General features: G+C 41.7%; 2 protein-coding genes and 1 long non-coding RNA gene across 9 annotated transcripts in view; 1 reads left to right on the forward strand and 2 right to left on the reverse strand.

Annotated features, from left to right (window-relative positions):
• Positions 1-840, reverse strand: part of tmem170a (transmembrane protein 170A) — a 5,809-nt gene extending 4,969 nt beyond the window's left edge. Inside the window, exon 1 of the mRNA XM_027273059.1 lies at positions 569-840. Within this exon, the coding sequence (XP_027128860.1) occupies positions 569-683 (115 nt within the window). The 5' untranslated portion in view covers positions 684-840. The remainder of the gene's footprint in view (positions 1-568) is intronic.
• Positions 841-1,013: 173 nt separating this feature from the next.
• Positions 1,014-2,726, forward strand: LOC113744225 (uncharacterized). The gene is made up of 2 exons (XR_003461372.1): positions 1,014-1,109; positions 1,714-2,726. It is a non-coding gene; the product is annotated as an uncharacterized LOC113744225 (long non-coding RNA).
• Positions 2,373-16,852, reverse strand: part of ppp6r3 (protein phosphatase 6, regulatory subunit 3) — a 28,851-nt gene continuing 14,371 nt past the window's right edge. Inside the window, exons 14-27 of one of the 7 annotated variants that reach the window (XM_027273058.1) lie at positions 16,550-16,635; positions 16,230-16,316; positions 15,313-15,452; positions 13,457-13,511; positions 10,773-10,903; positions 9,704-9,819; positions 9,485-9,529; positions 9,304-9,397; positions 9,071-9,168; positions 8,581-8,776; positions 7,545-7,562; positions 5,491-5,598; positions 4,643-4,714; positions 2,373-4,027 (exon numbers count right to left, since the gene is read on the reverse strand). In XM_027273058.1, the coding sequence (XP_027128859.1) occupies positions 3,976-4,027; positions 4,643-4,714; positions 5,491-5,598; positions 7,545-7,562; positions 8,581-8,776; positions 9,071-9,168; positions 9,304-9,397; positions 9,485-9,529; positions 9,704-9,819; positions 10,773-10,903; positions 13,457-13,511; positions 15,313-15,452; positions 16,230-16,316; positions 16,550-16,635 (1,298 nt within the window). In that variant the 3' untranslated portion in view covers positions 2,373-3,975. Of the gene's footprint in view, positions 4,028-4,642; positions 4,715-5,490; positions 5,599-7,544; positions 7,563-8,580; positions 8,777-9,070; positions 9,169-9,303; positions 9,530-9,703; positions 9,820-10,772; positions 10,904-13,456; positions 13,512-15,312; positions 15,453-16,229; positions 16,317-16,549; positions 16,636-16,852 lie in introns of all 7 variants that reach the window. The other 6 variants (XM_019269866.2, XM_019269869.2, XM_019269868.2 and 3 more) reach the window with 6 other exon arrangements.

Consider the following 16,852-nt stretch of genomic DNA (forward strand, 5'->3'; position numbering starts at 1 on the left):
ACACACACACTAACAGTACACACACACACTAACAGTACACACACACACACTAACAGTACACACACTAACAGTACACACACACACTAACACAACACACACACACACACACACTAACAGTACACACACACACACACACACTAACAGTACACACACACACACACACTAACAGTACACACACACACTAACAGTACACACACACACACACACACACTAACAGTACACACACACACACACACACTAACAGTACACACACACACACACACACTAACAGTACACACACACTAACAGTACACACACACACTAACAGTACACACACACTAACAGTACACACACACTAACAGTACACACACACTAACAGTACACACGCTGCCATAACAACCGTTAAGTTTAAGTAGGAAGTTAGCTAGCTAGCAGTAGCCAACCAATGCTAACGGAGCTCCGGTGCTATCATATCACGGGATGTATACGTCCGTTAAAAGAACAACACTGTGTGTGATACTGTGTGATATTCACCGGCATTAAAGCCTTCGAGCAGTGACACGGTGAGGTGTGTGTGTGTGTAGCTCACCGGAGAAGTCGCTCAGAGACGTGTCGTTTCCTCGCTGCGTGCCATTTTTCCTCGGCACTAAATTCAGCCCGAGTATCTGCTGGACGAAGCCGACCTCACTGTACCGGTCCTGCATGTCTCACACCGACACTACACGCTGCACGGACGACAGACGGACAGCAGTGCGGAACCATGAGAGTCTACGAGGGATTCTCCGGGACTCTTGTCTGACGTAAGACTGCTTAGCATCGGGCTTAGCATCGTGCTAGCGCATCCAGCTATCAACACAACTTGTTTTGACGTCATCAGCCGGGCTCTGCGCCCTGAGTCCGGTCTGCCAGGCAGCAGCCGGGCTCTGCGCCCTGAGTCCGGTCTGCCAGGCATCAGCCGGGCTCTGCGCCCTGAGTCCGGTCTGCCAGGCATCAGCGGGGCTCTGCGCCCTGAGTCCGGTCTGCCAGGCAGCAGCGGGGCTTCAGGCCTGTTCCAACGAGCTCTCACAGGAAGGAAAGAAATGAGAGAGTGATCAGAACATGGCGAACTAAACGATGGGAGCTCATGGAGAGTAAGTATTAATCATAGTTGTCTAGTTAGAATCGCTCTGGGGGAAACTGCATTGATCTGCTGCCATGAAATAAACTGCCTGACAAGTCAAAGTCAGAGACCATTTGTTTCCTCATGTCTAACACAGAAAGGGACAAACGAGAGGTCATTATTGACAACAATAATAACAATAATAATAATAATAAGTCCAATCGGCCAGATGGAGGCGCTGTACTGAAGCACGGCCCTCACAGTGCAGCAATGACCTCCGCCTGCAGAGGTCAGATGTGGTCAGTGCAGGATGTGTGGTACCCACTCACTGATGCCTCGGTGCTGCTCGGGACTTCAGGGCAGTTTATTATAAAGCTCTACTTTACCAATAAATATAAATAAATGTTTGTCTCAGCCAGAGCTAGACGTCTTAGTGATATACATCCCAAACTCTAGTTCAAGTTGTAAATCTCAAGATTTAACATCAGCTCAAATAGAGTCCAGCACCAGAGGACAGAGGAAAGGGTTCAAGCAGCAATAAACAGAAAAGAAATCTTTTACAGTGAGCCAATACGTGGCAAGAAGTAGTAAGTGGACCTTTTCACTAACAATTCTTTGTTTTTTTAATTCAACAGAATTTGAACATTATGGGCCAAGTTGTGTTTGGGCTCAGCTGACGCCTTCTAGTTCTATTTGTTCGAAATAAAAAATCCCCAGAAACATACTGACCTTGTTCAGGATTTCTGTGACTGCAGAGCTTCCAGTAGTGCAGACCTCAACACTCCTCAACGATGGTCACCATCAAATCCTCCACAGCCCACCCTCTCTGACTCCCATTTAAAGCTTCCATTCATGTTTACAGGACAGGACAGAAGAGAACTACCCCCTAATGCAGTGTCACATCAACAGGAAAGTCAGATTCCAATGAAATATTTAATCTGATCAAAGATCATCATCATTGTATGGAGTCCTGCATTCAGTAATATGGATGACTGAAAAACATGTAAAGAAACGTCTGGTGTGACTGTGCACCGGGCCTCGTCAAATCTGTGATGCCCAATGAACCATCTGCAAAGACCACTTGGCTTCAGAAATGATGATGAAATTTAATTCATTAATAATCCTACAAAAAGTGGGGCTAACTTCTACTATCATCCCTTTCAAATGCTGGTACAGAAAACTTTGAGTTACATTTGGTGAGAGGGCAGGAGGGGAGCAGGAAGGCAGCAGAAGAGTGATTTCTTACAAAATTATACAGGATCATATCAAACATTCAGTCCAGCTGCACACATGCCTTGGTAACTAGTCCATTCAGGGCTCAGTGCCAGATTTTTATTCAGGAGTAATGCTGCAACACATCTGCTGCCAATCAAAATTAGCTGATGTTAATTGTTTTCTCAGGAGACACCTGGCTTATAGCAATATTTGGACCTTATTTCTAATGTTAAGAAAATAAAGTGAAGCATTTGGCAGCTCTAAGGCCAGACATTTCTCTCAGGATGACCAAACCAAAAGCCTTTTCCACAGTGGGAGCTACAATATGCCTGAATAGAACCATGGTAGGTTTTCATTTGATCTAGAAAAGCTTGAAAATTCAAGTTTCCAAACGCCTCATGAAGGCCCATTCTTAAGTAAAGGTGGTGATGCAGAGAAAAAAAAAAAATGGAGGTGTGTTCAGACGGACACCAGAACTAAAAACACTTCAGAAGTTAACATGGTGGCATCAATTCACCTCAATGTCAACAGTCAGTAATCCACCAGGAATGTCCACCAATTTGATTGGCCAACACTTTGGGATGTCACCAAGCACAGAGCCTCAACTTCCTACTGAGGCCCAACACCTTGAAAACAAGTTGTTTCTTTGCACAATGCTGTTGTCGGTCTGAACACAGCGTAAATGTGGCTCAGCAGTCCACCACTGTCCAGTTCTTTTCATAATGTGCATGAATCATACAGGGCTGGACATGGTTTCAGACTCATCTTGAACATGATCTAAAGGGAGACCACCAATTTAACAAGCACTGGTCTGAAGGCAGTTTGGGGCCAAAGTAGAGTGCTGTGGTTGTGCAGAGCGCGCGCAGTTCAGGCTGTGGTGATGACCTACTGTACCTCTCTTCTTTCTAGCTGCGAGGTAGGAACCCAGTTAGCATGAATGTAGCCTGCTAGAAGTGGAGAGGTGTGTTGGTATGGCTCTTTAGTAACAAAACATAACCATCATCTTACTTCCATAATAAATAAAAAATAATAATCTGACTCAATGCAGAATACAAGAGAAACATGATTTACATATAATAGCGGCAGCAAAATAAACTTTGAAGTGTGGTTTTTAAAACATGTTTCAATTTGTAGGAGCAGCTTTGCTCAGAGACACAGACCAATGGTGGGTGAGAATTTGAAATCTAGTTCAAGCTGGTGTATTAAGTGTCAGACTGCAGGAGAACACAACCAGCGGGTAACAACAGCGTGGTGGTGGCTGGGTCACCAATCAGCTATTCCTGTGGTAATTCATCTTACATTTCTGTATACATTTTTCTTTTTATAAAATATTTTATTCATACAATCATTTCTTTAACTATAGCAACATTACTATTTTAATTTTGAGTGGCAAGATATCAGTCGCACATCACCTCATAAGAACAATAGTATATAAACAAATGCTGAAAAAAATTATTCTGTATCCATTTGAGTATGTCTCTCGTTTGCTTTCCAGTTCATCCTGTATCTGTACACCTGTCTGTATGTCTGTCTGTCTGTCAGTGATGAGCCGATGAGAGTATTGCTGGTCCTGGTGGGGGCATGTGATTGGTACAGCTCTGAGTAGTGGCCTCCACTGGCTGGCCAGGAGGAGGGCCCTGCATGGCAGAACAGGCTGGCCATTGGCTGGCATAAGGAGACCCTCATGCCGGCCCATTTACAGCTGGTTCCGAGGACACGGCACTCTGGTCCAGTCTGGGAAGAAAGGCAAAGATGGAGATGAGTGTCAATTTAAAGAGATTCATGAAATAAAAAAGAGACAGCTGTAAACTACAGGAACTTTCTGAATGAACATTGAACCTAAAGATCCATCTCTAACACTGTGAGTGAGTGAGTGAGTGAGTGAGTGAGTGAGTGAGTGAGTGAGTGAGTGAGTGAGGGGAGAGAGAAGGCAGGAGGAGGGAGAGCGATGAGAGAGAAGGCGAGCTGCATTGATAGATGGCGGATGGAGAGTCGAGAGAGAGGAGAGAGGCTGAGACGGAGAGAGAGAGAGAGAGACGATGAGGAGGAGAGACGTGACCGTAGGGAGTGAGGAGTGCTGTGGGTGGTGTGAGAGAGGTGTGGTGTGGGGGGTGGGGGTGTGGGTGTGTGGGTGGGGGCTGGGCAGTGGGGAGGAGTGAGGGGTGAAGAGAGAGAGAGAGGGCGGAGAGATGAGGGGAGTAGAGCGGAGGGTGGGGGGGCGGGTGTGGGGGGGGTGAGTGCTGAGTGGTGGGTGGTGGAGGGTGCGGGTGGGGGCGGTGCACGGGGGGGGGGGGGGGAGGAGATGAGGAGAGGGTGGGAGGGTGCCGGAAGCGCAGGAGGCACACTAACTTGGCCTCCTCTATGGTGGACATTTCTTCTAGAGGACCATTGGGAAGCTCCACAGTGGGCCGCCACTTCTCACTGCGTACAGGACATGTGAGCCAGGAGAGAAAAGAGTTCACTTAATATTTAGCCTGGAAGCAGATTAACATGAATCTTGTTGGATCATCTACTGATGGAAAAAACCTTATTAAATATAGAAAGGTGCAATCAGAAAGGAGGAGAACCCAATCCATTTACACACTTGCTTTTGTAAATGGTGCATATTCAAATAAAAGCGGACGTTGCCTCAGACTGTTATGCTGAATGTCATGTCACATTTGGTTTATTGTGGGCAAAGCCTGTGTGCTTTTTTTATGGAGCGCTACTGGAATTATTACAGACTTCTACAGTTAATCAGAATGCATTCATGAATTGACTGAACATAAAATCAATTATAAACCAATAAGACTTAATTTAAATAATGCATTAGAAAAACCATACACAAAAAGATGAGTTTAATAAACCAATTATTAGGTTTGAGACACCTCTTTGCCCATTTTTAGATGACAAGATGGTGGCAGAGGGACCACACTGAGCTTCAGAAACCTGTGAGTGATGTCACAGAGACTACGTCCATGTTTTCTACAGTCTGAGACCTGACCAATAGAAGTGAAACTGACAAGTCTACAGTTATTCCAGAGGCTGGCACGACAGGCTTTGGCCGGCTGTTAGCTGCATGAACATGTAGAAACATTTTACTACAGCTATAGCCATGAGAAAAGAAAAGAAGGGTCAAACATATGATGGAACTGAAGCATATGTTCACATGAGCAGATATTAGTTCAGGTAAGTGGTGTGTGTATGTTGAGTCTGACCCTGTTTTGGGACAGCAAGCTGCGGCTGAGCTGTTGAGGCCTGTTCTCTCCGAATCGCCACACTCCACTACTGAGTATTTCTCTGAAGGAGCACTCTTTTCTTCATCACTGGAACACACAGAGGCACACACAAACACACATTAATACCATATGAGGTGATTTATACCAACCACTTTCCCCACAGAAACACACAACACAGTGAGACGGAAACAGTGATACATGCTCAACTGACTGACAGAGCACACAGTAAAACAAAGGATGGAGGTGTTGAAATGGAAACTGTGAACAGCATGTAGGGAAAGCATCAAAATGTACAGCAAATGGAGAAAGTCAACTGTTTTGGTTGTTTAGCTATGATGCTCTGTTTACTTTGTAGCTCCAGAGGCAGCAAAGAGACAGATTTAGACACTGATTAGAGCCAAATGGATTGTGCCAGCCGTCAGTCTTGCTTTGTCTCAGAGAACCACCAATTATCGGGATGAGGCCTCAATCAAAGCAAAACACCCACAAACATCCAAATAGAATCCAACATTTGAGGTGCATTTATTCTGCATCTGTCATTTTCAGAAAACAACAACATGCGAGAAGAAAAGGTCCCCAAAAATCACAAAGCTCTTTGATACTACTTAATACTTGATGTACAAAAACAACTGGCGGACTTCATGATAGAAGGACACTGCATGTCACTCTTAAGACTTTGGATGCTTCATGTTTTTGTATGTTTAGGTCAGTTTGGTCCTAAACAATAGAACAGAATGTTAGACTCATGTGAAACTGCAGCCTGATGAAGAATTCTGAAGGCTAAACTTTATCAGTGAATTTGAGCTTTTCACAGATAAGCCACGAGGGCCAATCAGGAAAAGGAAATGCATAAAAGCCAACATGTTTGAGGACATTAAGGTAAAAAGTTTCTCCATCTCAGTTTGTGCTTGAGAGAGATACCAGAATGAAACAAATCTTTACTGACACTGCATTTTCCTATGCACTTCAAAAAAATCGAGTTTTACGCATGTCTGCTGCACAGAACTGAGATGAGTGCAGATCGCAGACGTGTGACCCATTCAATTGAATTGTCTTTTTACAGTCGTGGCACCAACACATGTCCAATACCCAGACTGCTTACACATTACAATCTATTTAACAGATCAACCTTTCATTGTGCTTTTTAATCTTCACTCACAATCCAAAGATGGAGACAATGTCTGAAGGTCAAAGCCAATAAGACCACAAAGATAAAAATAAAAAAACATGAATGGAAATGCTTAGAAAAGCGGTTTAGAACCAATACAAATCTAACTGTGAAGAGGCTGAAGTCACTTCAGAAAACTGGCCTCCATTCTGCGGCAATTTCACTTCTATTATTTCAAATAATAACAATGAGAATTTGCCTTAAAGCAACATTGTGTAACTTTCCTACTATCAAATTTGAATTGATTTTTTGAGGCTACACTGACTTTTAATGATGAATGGCGCCCGTACCCTCAGTCTGTTCTTACACTGTAACTTTGTGCTCTGACGTACGGTCTGATGTCCCCATCTGCGCTGCCTCTAGCTGTAGCTGCTGTTAGCTCAGCTGAAAGACAGACGGCGAGCTGGGCTGACTGCTGTTGGACTAGTCAGTAATATTAGCTGCTGCTGGGTCTGCTGTTGGTGACCTGGCTGATGATTGGCTGTTAGCACAGTTGTCGCTAGTTTTTGATCAGAAGTAATGTAATCAGAACAAATACTCGAGTACAGCTGAACATATTTACCACAGTGGGATTACACTCTGAAACTGGAGGCAAGAAATCACAACAAATACTGATTTATACACAATGTTGCTTAAAATGGGTTAGGCCTGTTTGGATACAAGCCATTTGAAAATGCAATAAAGTAAAAACTGCGCTTGGACAACACCTTTGGTAGAAACACATGCAGAATGGAGGTAATGAAATAAACAAACAAGGAGCTGAAACCAAAGAGAAAGATCAAAATTGGGAAAGAAAAGTTGGTGGTTGACGTGACAACAAGACTACATCACGGCTGCAGGCTGATCTCTGATTGGCTGTACATACCGATAAGATTTCAACACTCTGAAGAAGACCACACCCACAACGCACAGCAAGAGAGAGAGGAGGGGAAGCTCAGGTTGTAAGTGTCGCTCAGTTCATAAGACAGTTGTTATTTACTCAGACAGACAGACAATATAATGCAGCATCAACAAGAGGACAGAAGGACAGAAGACAACCCACTTTGAAACCGGTGGACTTAGCCAGTATGAAACTATCAATCTTTGCAGTACTGAAAGGTTGTGTTGAAGTTTGTGTGGAATGGGGGGGATCTGCTGCAGACACATTTTGGTATTGGCATCCAGAGAAATGTTTGGCTTCAACTTGAAGCGGTGCATTTGCATGTTATGATACACTAAAGTTACATTAATAAATGCCTCTTTGTTTTCTCTGCTGCCATCCTGACTAGAAGGAAGCTTACTGTATGTCACCATATTGGAGAGGTCAAGATCTGATGATGTGCGCCAATCACATATTTTTTTGTGATTATAATAATGTTATAATGATTGGCATCTGGATCAATCTACCACTAAGCCCACTAAGATCTGTCATTGTGTTTGGTCCTTCTGCTTTCTGAGCTCTAATCAAAGAATGAGTAGAAAAGGTGAGACACGTGAACCAGTCTTTGTGGCACTGCAACAAGCAGCTCTTAAACACTTTGTTAGAATCTTGATCTAGAAACTGGTTTTGCAAGTTTGTGTGGTATTTGGTGGGATTCATTCACATGGAACTAAACACTAGCAAATGTACTGGATTAATGCAAGTGAACTATTAGATGTGTTTGAATGGCCTGGGGCCTGTCTCTGATCTTGGTGTTAAAATTAACACACCTGCCTCTATAAAAACCCTGGCCCAGTGATGAGGGCACTCATAAGAAAACAGATGTGACAACACTAAGACACATCAGTGACGTAAGAGAGCATTCCAGTGCTCCCCTGCTGGGATTGTCGAAAGCTAGGACAACAACATTAGCACTGAAACCACAACCGAAGATAGCTGACCAGGAGCTATGCTGTGTTTTGTGTGGGTGTGCTTGGCGAACCTCTTGAAGACAGCGGTTTCAGTCTTGGCATCGACAGTGAGGCTGACGGTTTCTTTCATGGAGCCATTGATGACTGTCTCTGTGATGATGCGCTGCTCACAACAGGCTGTTTCCTCCTCCGCTTTAGATCTCCCACAATCCTTAGGTGAGGTGGAGGAAGGAGAAGCCACACTGGTGCCCAGCCAGCCATCACAGTCTGGGGGATGTTAAGAAAGGTGACAGTAGAGTTAGATCTAACCAAGGTCAAGCTCATTTAAGCCGTTTCAACATGTGACAGCTACTGACACCTCCCTAATGTTATGTTCGTACTCAGACAATCAAAAGTGATCAAACACATTAGCAAGTGTTCATTTTCATATCAAAGTATATGCAAGTTTAGCTTGGCACAGTGGCTCTGTGTGTGTGTGTGTGTGTGTGTCTGTCTCAAGATTACATGGATGTACACAAGTCTCATTCTGTCAACATGGAAATGCATGTGCACACATCTCACCTTCAGGCTGCATGGGTGCATTGACCCCCAGAGGGTCCATTGTCTCTATGCTGGTTTCCATAGCAACAGGAGAGTTGCACCTCAGAGGGTCTTTGGGGCTGAAAGAGAGAAATTTCTGTTCATGAAGTAGTCTTTCAGATTCAAAGACAATGACATGCTCTTCTGTAATTGCAGCACTGCAGGCAGAGAGTGCTGAAACAGAAACTGAAGCAGAGTTTGTCAGGTTGTCCTACCTGCCAGGGGTGAAATTTGAGAAATCAGCCCAGCCTGTTTCAGAGTTGGAGGTGGCAGAAGGAGAGGAGCTCCATCCTGCCTCGGGGAGGACTTCTGTGGAAGAAGAAGAAGAAGAGGAGGAGGACAAAGGAGAGGAGGCAGCAGGGTTGTTTGGGCTAGGGGCTGGAACTGTGGATGTACCCGTGTCCATGGGGATATCATCAAAGTTGGCTGTCCACACTGGTCCTAAATCAAACACAAAATTGGTCTGTAAAAGTAAGGTAAAAAACAAAGAGACACTGAAGCACCTCAAATGCTGCCCATCGATACGTTTGATATACGTCGATACGTTTAATACATGTCCATATGTTTGATATACATCCATACGTTTGATACATGTTGATACGTAGGTACACCAACCTGTGTCGACTTCCATTCTGTCATCATTGCTGGGATTGGAAGCTTCAAATGGATCTCTCTTCACATCCTCCTCCTCTGAGTCTGTGCTTTCCTCACTGTCTGTGCTGCCTGAGCTCCTGAGATGGACATACAGAGTTACTTCCAATGCATAGTTAATGCATAATTTAATGTCAGCCATGCATGTATTAACTACTCATTTAACTAATTAATTAGTCTGAGTAAAGGCATTTCCAGGTTTTCTTTCAAAACACAATAAATATGTTGTAAAATAGTTGCTGAAAACATGAGAAAAGACTTTGAACAATGTATTACTGAAATGTGGAGTTAGACGTTCAAACTGTTTCACCAGTTTTCAGTCCAGGATTTTTTGGGCGGTCCTAAAACGACACCGTGACCACCCAGCCCCCCTTAGCGCAACGGTATAAAGCCTTCAATGAAACATTATTTTGACTTTACACAGACTTTAATGTGTAAGAAGAGAAGAAAGTTTTTTGTCTTTTTACAGGTAAAATTAGTAACTGATAGAAACATTCTATGCAATGTCTGCTGGGGAGAGGAAAAGAGATTTAGACTGGTCAAGACATCCAGCTCTGCCCTGGACTGTCCTGTAGACTCCATAGAGGAAGTGTTAGCAAAGCTGACATCCATCATCTCTTCTCACTGCATCAAACTGTGGAGGCCTTAAACAGCTCCTTCAGCAACAGACTGTTACTCCCACCATGTAAGAAGGAGATCTTCCACAGGTCCTTAATGCTGTTGGAAAACAGCTGTTAGGCTCTTCAACACCAGCATGACTTCATCACTTTCTTCAGCGTGACTTTTTTCTATGTAGTTCTTTTTTGTGATTAATTTATTATCAGCCCTGTTGATAATAACTTGATGATAGATTAACCAGTAATGAAAATGATCAGTTTTCTTGCGATGCCAAAACCTTTGCTGCTGTAGCAAAAAAAAAAAAAAAAATTAAAGAAATCACAGAAGACCACCTCTGGGGGGAATGTTATGCTGTTCTTGCTTGGTTCAGTGTAAAAAAAAAAAAAAAAAAAGGGCTTGTGTTTATTGAGCTGACCTGGGGCGTCTCTGTGCCTCTGGTGCAAAGGTGACATCTTTTTCATCCCAGATGTCCTCCTCATCTGAACCAGCATCTTCAAACTGCTGGATTTTCTCCTTGCAGCGCGCCTCAAACAAAGCTATATTTGCCTGGGGAAACAAACACACGTGCCACATACTTCTGTTATCACATACAGACTGTTTAGATTGACTTTACATACACAAGCAAACTAAGGATGGATCCTGCAGAAGCCACTCAGCTGTGAAACATCATCAACATGTATATCTCCAGTATCCTAGCACAACAGCCTTACATTCAGATATATAGATATATGTACACCATGTTCCAAATTATTATGCAAATTATATTTTTCTCAGATTTTCCTAAATAGTTGATGCAAATGACAGTCAGTATAATTTTAAAGTCATCAACCGGAGTATAATTCGAATTTTATTGAACAAACCTCCCAATGATGACAGTATTTTCAAAAATAAAAAACTCAAAATCCACTGTTCCGAATGATTATGCCCAACAGAGTTTCAAGACATTTTATAGGTTGTAAAGAATTAAAAATGGAGTTTCAAGACATTTTATAGGTTGTAAAGAATTAAAAATGGTCCTTTGTTGAATGTGCAGAATTAGGAGGTCATATAAATTAAATCAAAAGTTATTTCAATCAAAAACATCTTAAGAGGCCTGGAGAGTTTCTGCTTTAATGTCTTTGCAGGATGTCAGAATAGCCTCCCAGAGCTGCTGCTTGGATGTGAACTGCCTCCCACCCTCATAGATCTTTTGTTTGATGATGCTCCAAAGGTTCTCAATAGGGATGGACGATGGGGGCCACACCATGAGCCCATAGCAGCCAATGACCCAGAGGTATTCTTTGCAGCATGAGATAGTGTATTGTCATGCATAACGACGATTTTGCTACGGAAGGCACAGTTCTTCTTTTTGTACCACGGAATAAAGGCCTACCAGCTCTCTCCCCATGATTCTGGCCCAAAACATGACTCCCCCACCTCCCTGCTGACGTCTCAGCCTTGTTTGGATGTGGTGGCCATTCACCAACCATCCATTACTCCATCCATCTGGACCATCTAGGGTTGCACGGCACTCATCCGTAAACAAAAACTGTTTAAAAACTAGTCTTTATGTATTCCAGAGCCCACTGCAAGCGTTTCTGAATGTGAGCATTGTTTAGGGGTGGCCGAATAGTAGGTTTATGCACACTTCTTGAGGATCCTACAACTTGAGGTTGGCGGGACTCCAGAGGCACCAGCGGCTTTAAATACCCGCTTGCTGCTTTGCAATGGCATTTTAGCAGCTGCTCTCTTAATCCTATGAATTTGTCTGGCAGAAAACTCCCTTATTATGCCTTTGTCTGCACGAACCCGCTTGTGCTCTGAATCAGAGACAAATTTCTTTACTGTACGATGATCACACATACGTTTTCGGGAAATATCCAATGTTTTCATACCTTGTCCAAGTTAGTGCACAATTTCACGCTTTTTTAGCAGCAGATTTATTTATTTATTTATTTCCCATATTGCTTGAAACCTGTGGCATGCTTAAAAATGTGGAACATCCTTCTTAAGTAGTTTTTCTTTAAATTGGGCTCACCTGGCAAACTAATTATCACTAAGATGTCTAAGATTGATTTCAATGATCCAAAGAACCCTGAGACACAATACCATCCATGAGTTTAATTGAAAAACAAACAAACAAAAAATGTTTGACACTTAAATCCAATTTGCATAATAATTTGGAACAGTGTGTGTGTGTGTGTGTGTGTGTGTGTGTGTGTGTGTGTGTAAATAAAAATTATTTGCCCTATTTTGAATTGAATACAGTACAAAGACTATATTTATTTCAAACAGATAAAATTGTTTTTGGAAATATACACTCATTCTGAATTTGATGCAGGAACTTGTTCCAAACGAGTTGGGACCAGACCATGTGACCTCTGACTTCTCCTACCACTCAGTAAGCATTTGGTGACTGATGACACTAACTGTTTAAGTTTTAAAGCGAACTTCTTTCAGATTCTTCCTTCATCATCATCATCATTATCATTATTATAATAAGAGTGGAGTAGCATCATTTATTGAGCAGCTTATAGAAATAGCTTTTGGGCCTTGTGCCTTGCATGCAGAGATTTGTTTGTGATATTTAGTGATATTATGGACTGTAGATGGTGAAATCCCTAAATGTCTTGAAATTGTATATTGACAAGCATTGTTTTGAAACTGTTGGAATATTTGCATCATTTTACTAAGTGGTGGACCATGCTCCATTCTTGCTCGTCAGTGACTGAGCCTTTAAGGACACCCCTTTCATACTCAATACTGTTTGCCTGTGGAATGATTCAAACAGGGATTTTGGTGCCCTTTTCCAACTTTTCTGGAATGTGATGCAGGCAATGAATTCAGAATGAGTGTGTGTAAAAACATAAAAACATTTGTACTGTATTCAGTTGCAAATCATTGCATCCTGTTTTGATTTGTGCTTTTATTTTATCAAGATGAATCCTCATATTCCATCTACCATACATCTGATTCTAAATGAATGTTAACAGTGATCATGAAATATAATACACACCATATTAATAATGTAAATTGTTGATATTTGTTTCATGAGACTTTGACTTTTCCTCTCATTCATTGACTACATATGAATTAAAGATTAATAATCAAAGTACTTACACTTTCATTTGTATTCAGTGAAAAATTGATGTCTGATATTCTATCAAAGGGAATACTGCAATGTTAAAGAGAACAGAGTTTAGTTTAGTTAGGGTCGTTAGGTATCCACATACATGGCAACACACAAGCAGAAAACTCTAGCACACAGCTGGAACACTAAATGTTCAACACTGCAGGGAAAACTAAAACTTATTGTCACCCCCATGCCAGGTTCATGGTAACATAAAGACAGTACTGAAGAAACATTTTGCTCTTCATGTGCATGTTCTGAGTTGTAAAGTGGTCACAGAAAAACCCCCAGGTAGAACAAACAACAGTGGCCACTTTCAACACTGCTTAGGGGAAGATAAAGTTTCCCAAAATATTATTGTGTAGAGCATTTCAAACAGTATAGAAATCATTTGAGGAACAGTCTAACATTTAGAGGGAACTGTCATCTAACAGATACGATTATTATCAGCTCAAGGGAAACTGCTGACCTGGCTCTTTTAAAAAAAAGCAAAAAATACACCAACAACACCTGACGGACATTAAGATAGCATCTGACATTTCCTTTTCGATATGGATCAATCTGCTTATTTTCTCATCTACATGTTTGATCTACAAAAAGGGAAGAATAGTCTGAGCAAAAGTCCATTACAGATAAATCATTAAATTAATAGTTAAGAGTGAACTAACTCCAGCCCACACATGAACCAACAATCTCATTCACATTAGCTCTACCAACACCAAACTCTGGAGCCTCTCCATCGAACTGCTCTATTACCATTTCAGACTGAAACTTTCAACTTCTGTATTCATGATAACTGGAAAATGTCTGACTGGTATAGAATGCACTTTTAAAGCAAAGCTGGAGTGCAGATGGTGTGTGGTATACACGTGTTCAGGTTTTGGGAAAGTCAAGTCCTCTCCTCTCCTTGATCACCTTTAAAGGGTTTTAAAGTCAGACACATTCCAGGAATTTTGACTGCACAGATGGGAAGGCCACGAGATCGACTGCAGTCTGAGCTGGAAGGAGTGCGTTATCAGGTCCACCAATACAACAGTTCTGTAAATTTAACCTCACTGTATATTTTTCTTCAACAGAAATTTCAAATGTCACCCTTACATTTTCTTTTTCCAACAATAGCATCAAATAGTATGACGTAGAACTGACAGAATAATTGTTGTTAGACTATGAACATTTGTATTGGTGGATTGCTGGTTTCACCCAATTCTTTTATTACATAAGAGACATGTTATTTTGCGTAGCCTGATCTATGCAAAATGAAACCAGCTCTACTTCACCCCACAAGCTGTTTAAAGTGAAGCATTCATTTTAAAATCATTGATCATCTACCAGCTATTTCCCACAGCCCCAAAACCTTTTCAGATTATAACCCCATAACCAGATTCCCCTCAGGAACGTACAAAAGGGACAGCACACAGCAACACAAAAGCTGGATATAGTTTCTTCTCTTTAAGGCATATTTTGTATATATTATGGTGGCCATATCTTCAAAGTAATGGCATTCGTTTCAGTGCCTGGGCAAATGGTTATAATCACTGCAAACCACAAATTTAACGTTAAAGTGTATGGTCTAATTATAAGAAGATTTATCCAAATTAGCTGCATGACATTTAGTGGCATCCAGATTTAAATGTCAACAAGAATCAGACAGAATATTATTGCTTTGACATGCAGAGTAATGGAGTAGGGAATGAGGCACTTCCTTTTAAAGTAAAGAAATATACTATTATCAAATGAATAAATGAATAACCCCCACCAGCTTTTTAATGTCCCCAGTGTCCTATCCCTTCAGTGTTACACAGTAATATTTAGACAGCAAGTCCAGTCATGCAGGATGAGTACTCACTCCACAACATCGTCCTGATCAGCAAACTCTTCGTCATTGAAGCCGAACTGCTCAATAAAATTGGACGTCATTTGTTGCATCTGATAATCAGAAAAGGCCTGGCAAAACCCAGGACCAACGATAATGATATCGTCTTGGCTCTACACAAAGCTCATCATTACTTGCAGTACAGAAAATAGCAAATGCATATATGGAGTTGTAAAAACAAAGTCTGTCTAACATGAAGGCCTAGACAGGTTAATAGCTAAAACAGCACAAAACATGCATTTTACAGTCAGGCGCCAAAATGCTTTGACATTAGTGAAAAACATATCTGTCAATTCTATTCCATTTCAAGTGGAAATGACTTCCTAAATAACAGAAGTAGTTACGTTAATGAATTCAAATCATAGAGATGTAAGAGAGATAAGATAAGATATAAGATTGTTTACTGAGACATGCTGCTTTTGAACTTGATGCATTGCATGCAACACATATGCATTCCAGAGAGGAATGTCATAGCTAAATCATGTTTCATTGACACTTGTGTAATTTAGGGAAGTGTGTGTGTGTGTGTGTGCTCTAACAACAGACCAATGGATCTGTGTGTGTTATTTGTGACAATGTATTCCTTTCCATGAAAACTGGGCAAAAAGTCATTTTGTCCAAGTTGGACTTATTCTCAGAGCTGTTTAGAGCATGTTTACTGTCTCACACTTACACAGAAGCTCTGTTGTTTTGTTATGTGAGCTTATCTTGGATTTGCATCCAATAGATTCATGTATATCCAAAGAAAGGCTCAGCTGGTACAGCAACAGAGCCTCTGTGTAAGACAGCTATAGACAGGCTAATGACCATAAGCATAAGTCTGTGTGGCTATCTGCCTGCTTTGTGTGCATGTATGCATTTGTGTGTGTGTGTGTTTGTTTAGTTCTTACTTGTTGTAGAGAGGAGTCCTGGTGAAAGCCACTGTCTTTAAAGTCCACCTCATCATCACTGGAAGAATGGATGTGGTGTGTATTCACCTAGAGGAAAAAAAATAATGTTAGCATTTGAGCAAAAGATGTCTTTTGGATGCCTTCATGTGCCTTCCACGCCAACAGACATGGCTGTTTAACATGGAGAAATGAAATGTTTGCGCTACAGTGCTCGTCTGAATCCTTCACCAAACACACAGTTCAGTTGTTGAGCAGTTACTTAGTAGTAATTCGATCTGGACAAAATAAAAAACATTCAGCTCAACATCATGCTCACTCACCAGGTCAACAGTGTTTCTCTTGTTTGTATCAGCCAGCTGCCCAGAAATAAAGGCATCCCATTTCTCTCTGTCCTCTGCTGGGAGCTCTGTGTCACACACACACACACACACACACACACAGATATATATATATAAATATATATACACACATACTGCACATATACTGTATAATCAGCAAAACTGTTCAAGATTTGGTTTTGTCCATGTCAGATGCCACTAGTTATTTTTGTGAAATCTAAATAGGATGTGCACAGAGCTAAGTGAGGCCACAGGAAGAGTTCCACCCAGTTACCACTATCAACA

Source organism: Larimichthys crocea, chromosome XXI, assembly GCF_000972845.2.
Source record: "Larimichthys crocea isolate SSNF chromosome XXI, L_crocea_2.0, whole genome shotgun sequence".
Classification (NCBI taxonomy): Eukaryota; Metazoa; Chordata; class Actinopteri; family Sciaenidae; genus Larimichthys; species Larimichthys crocea.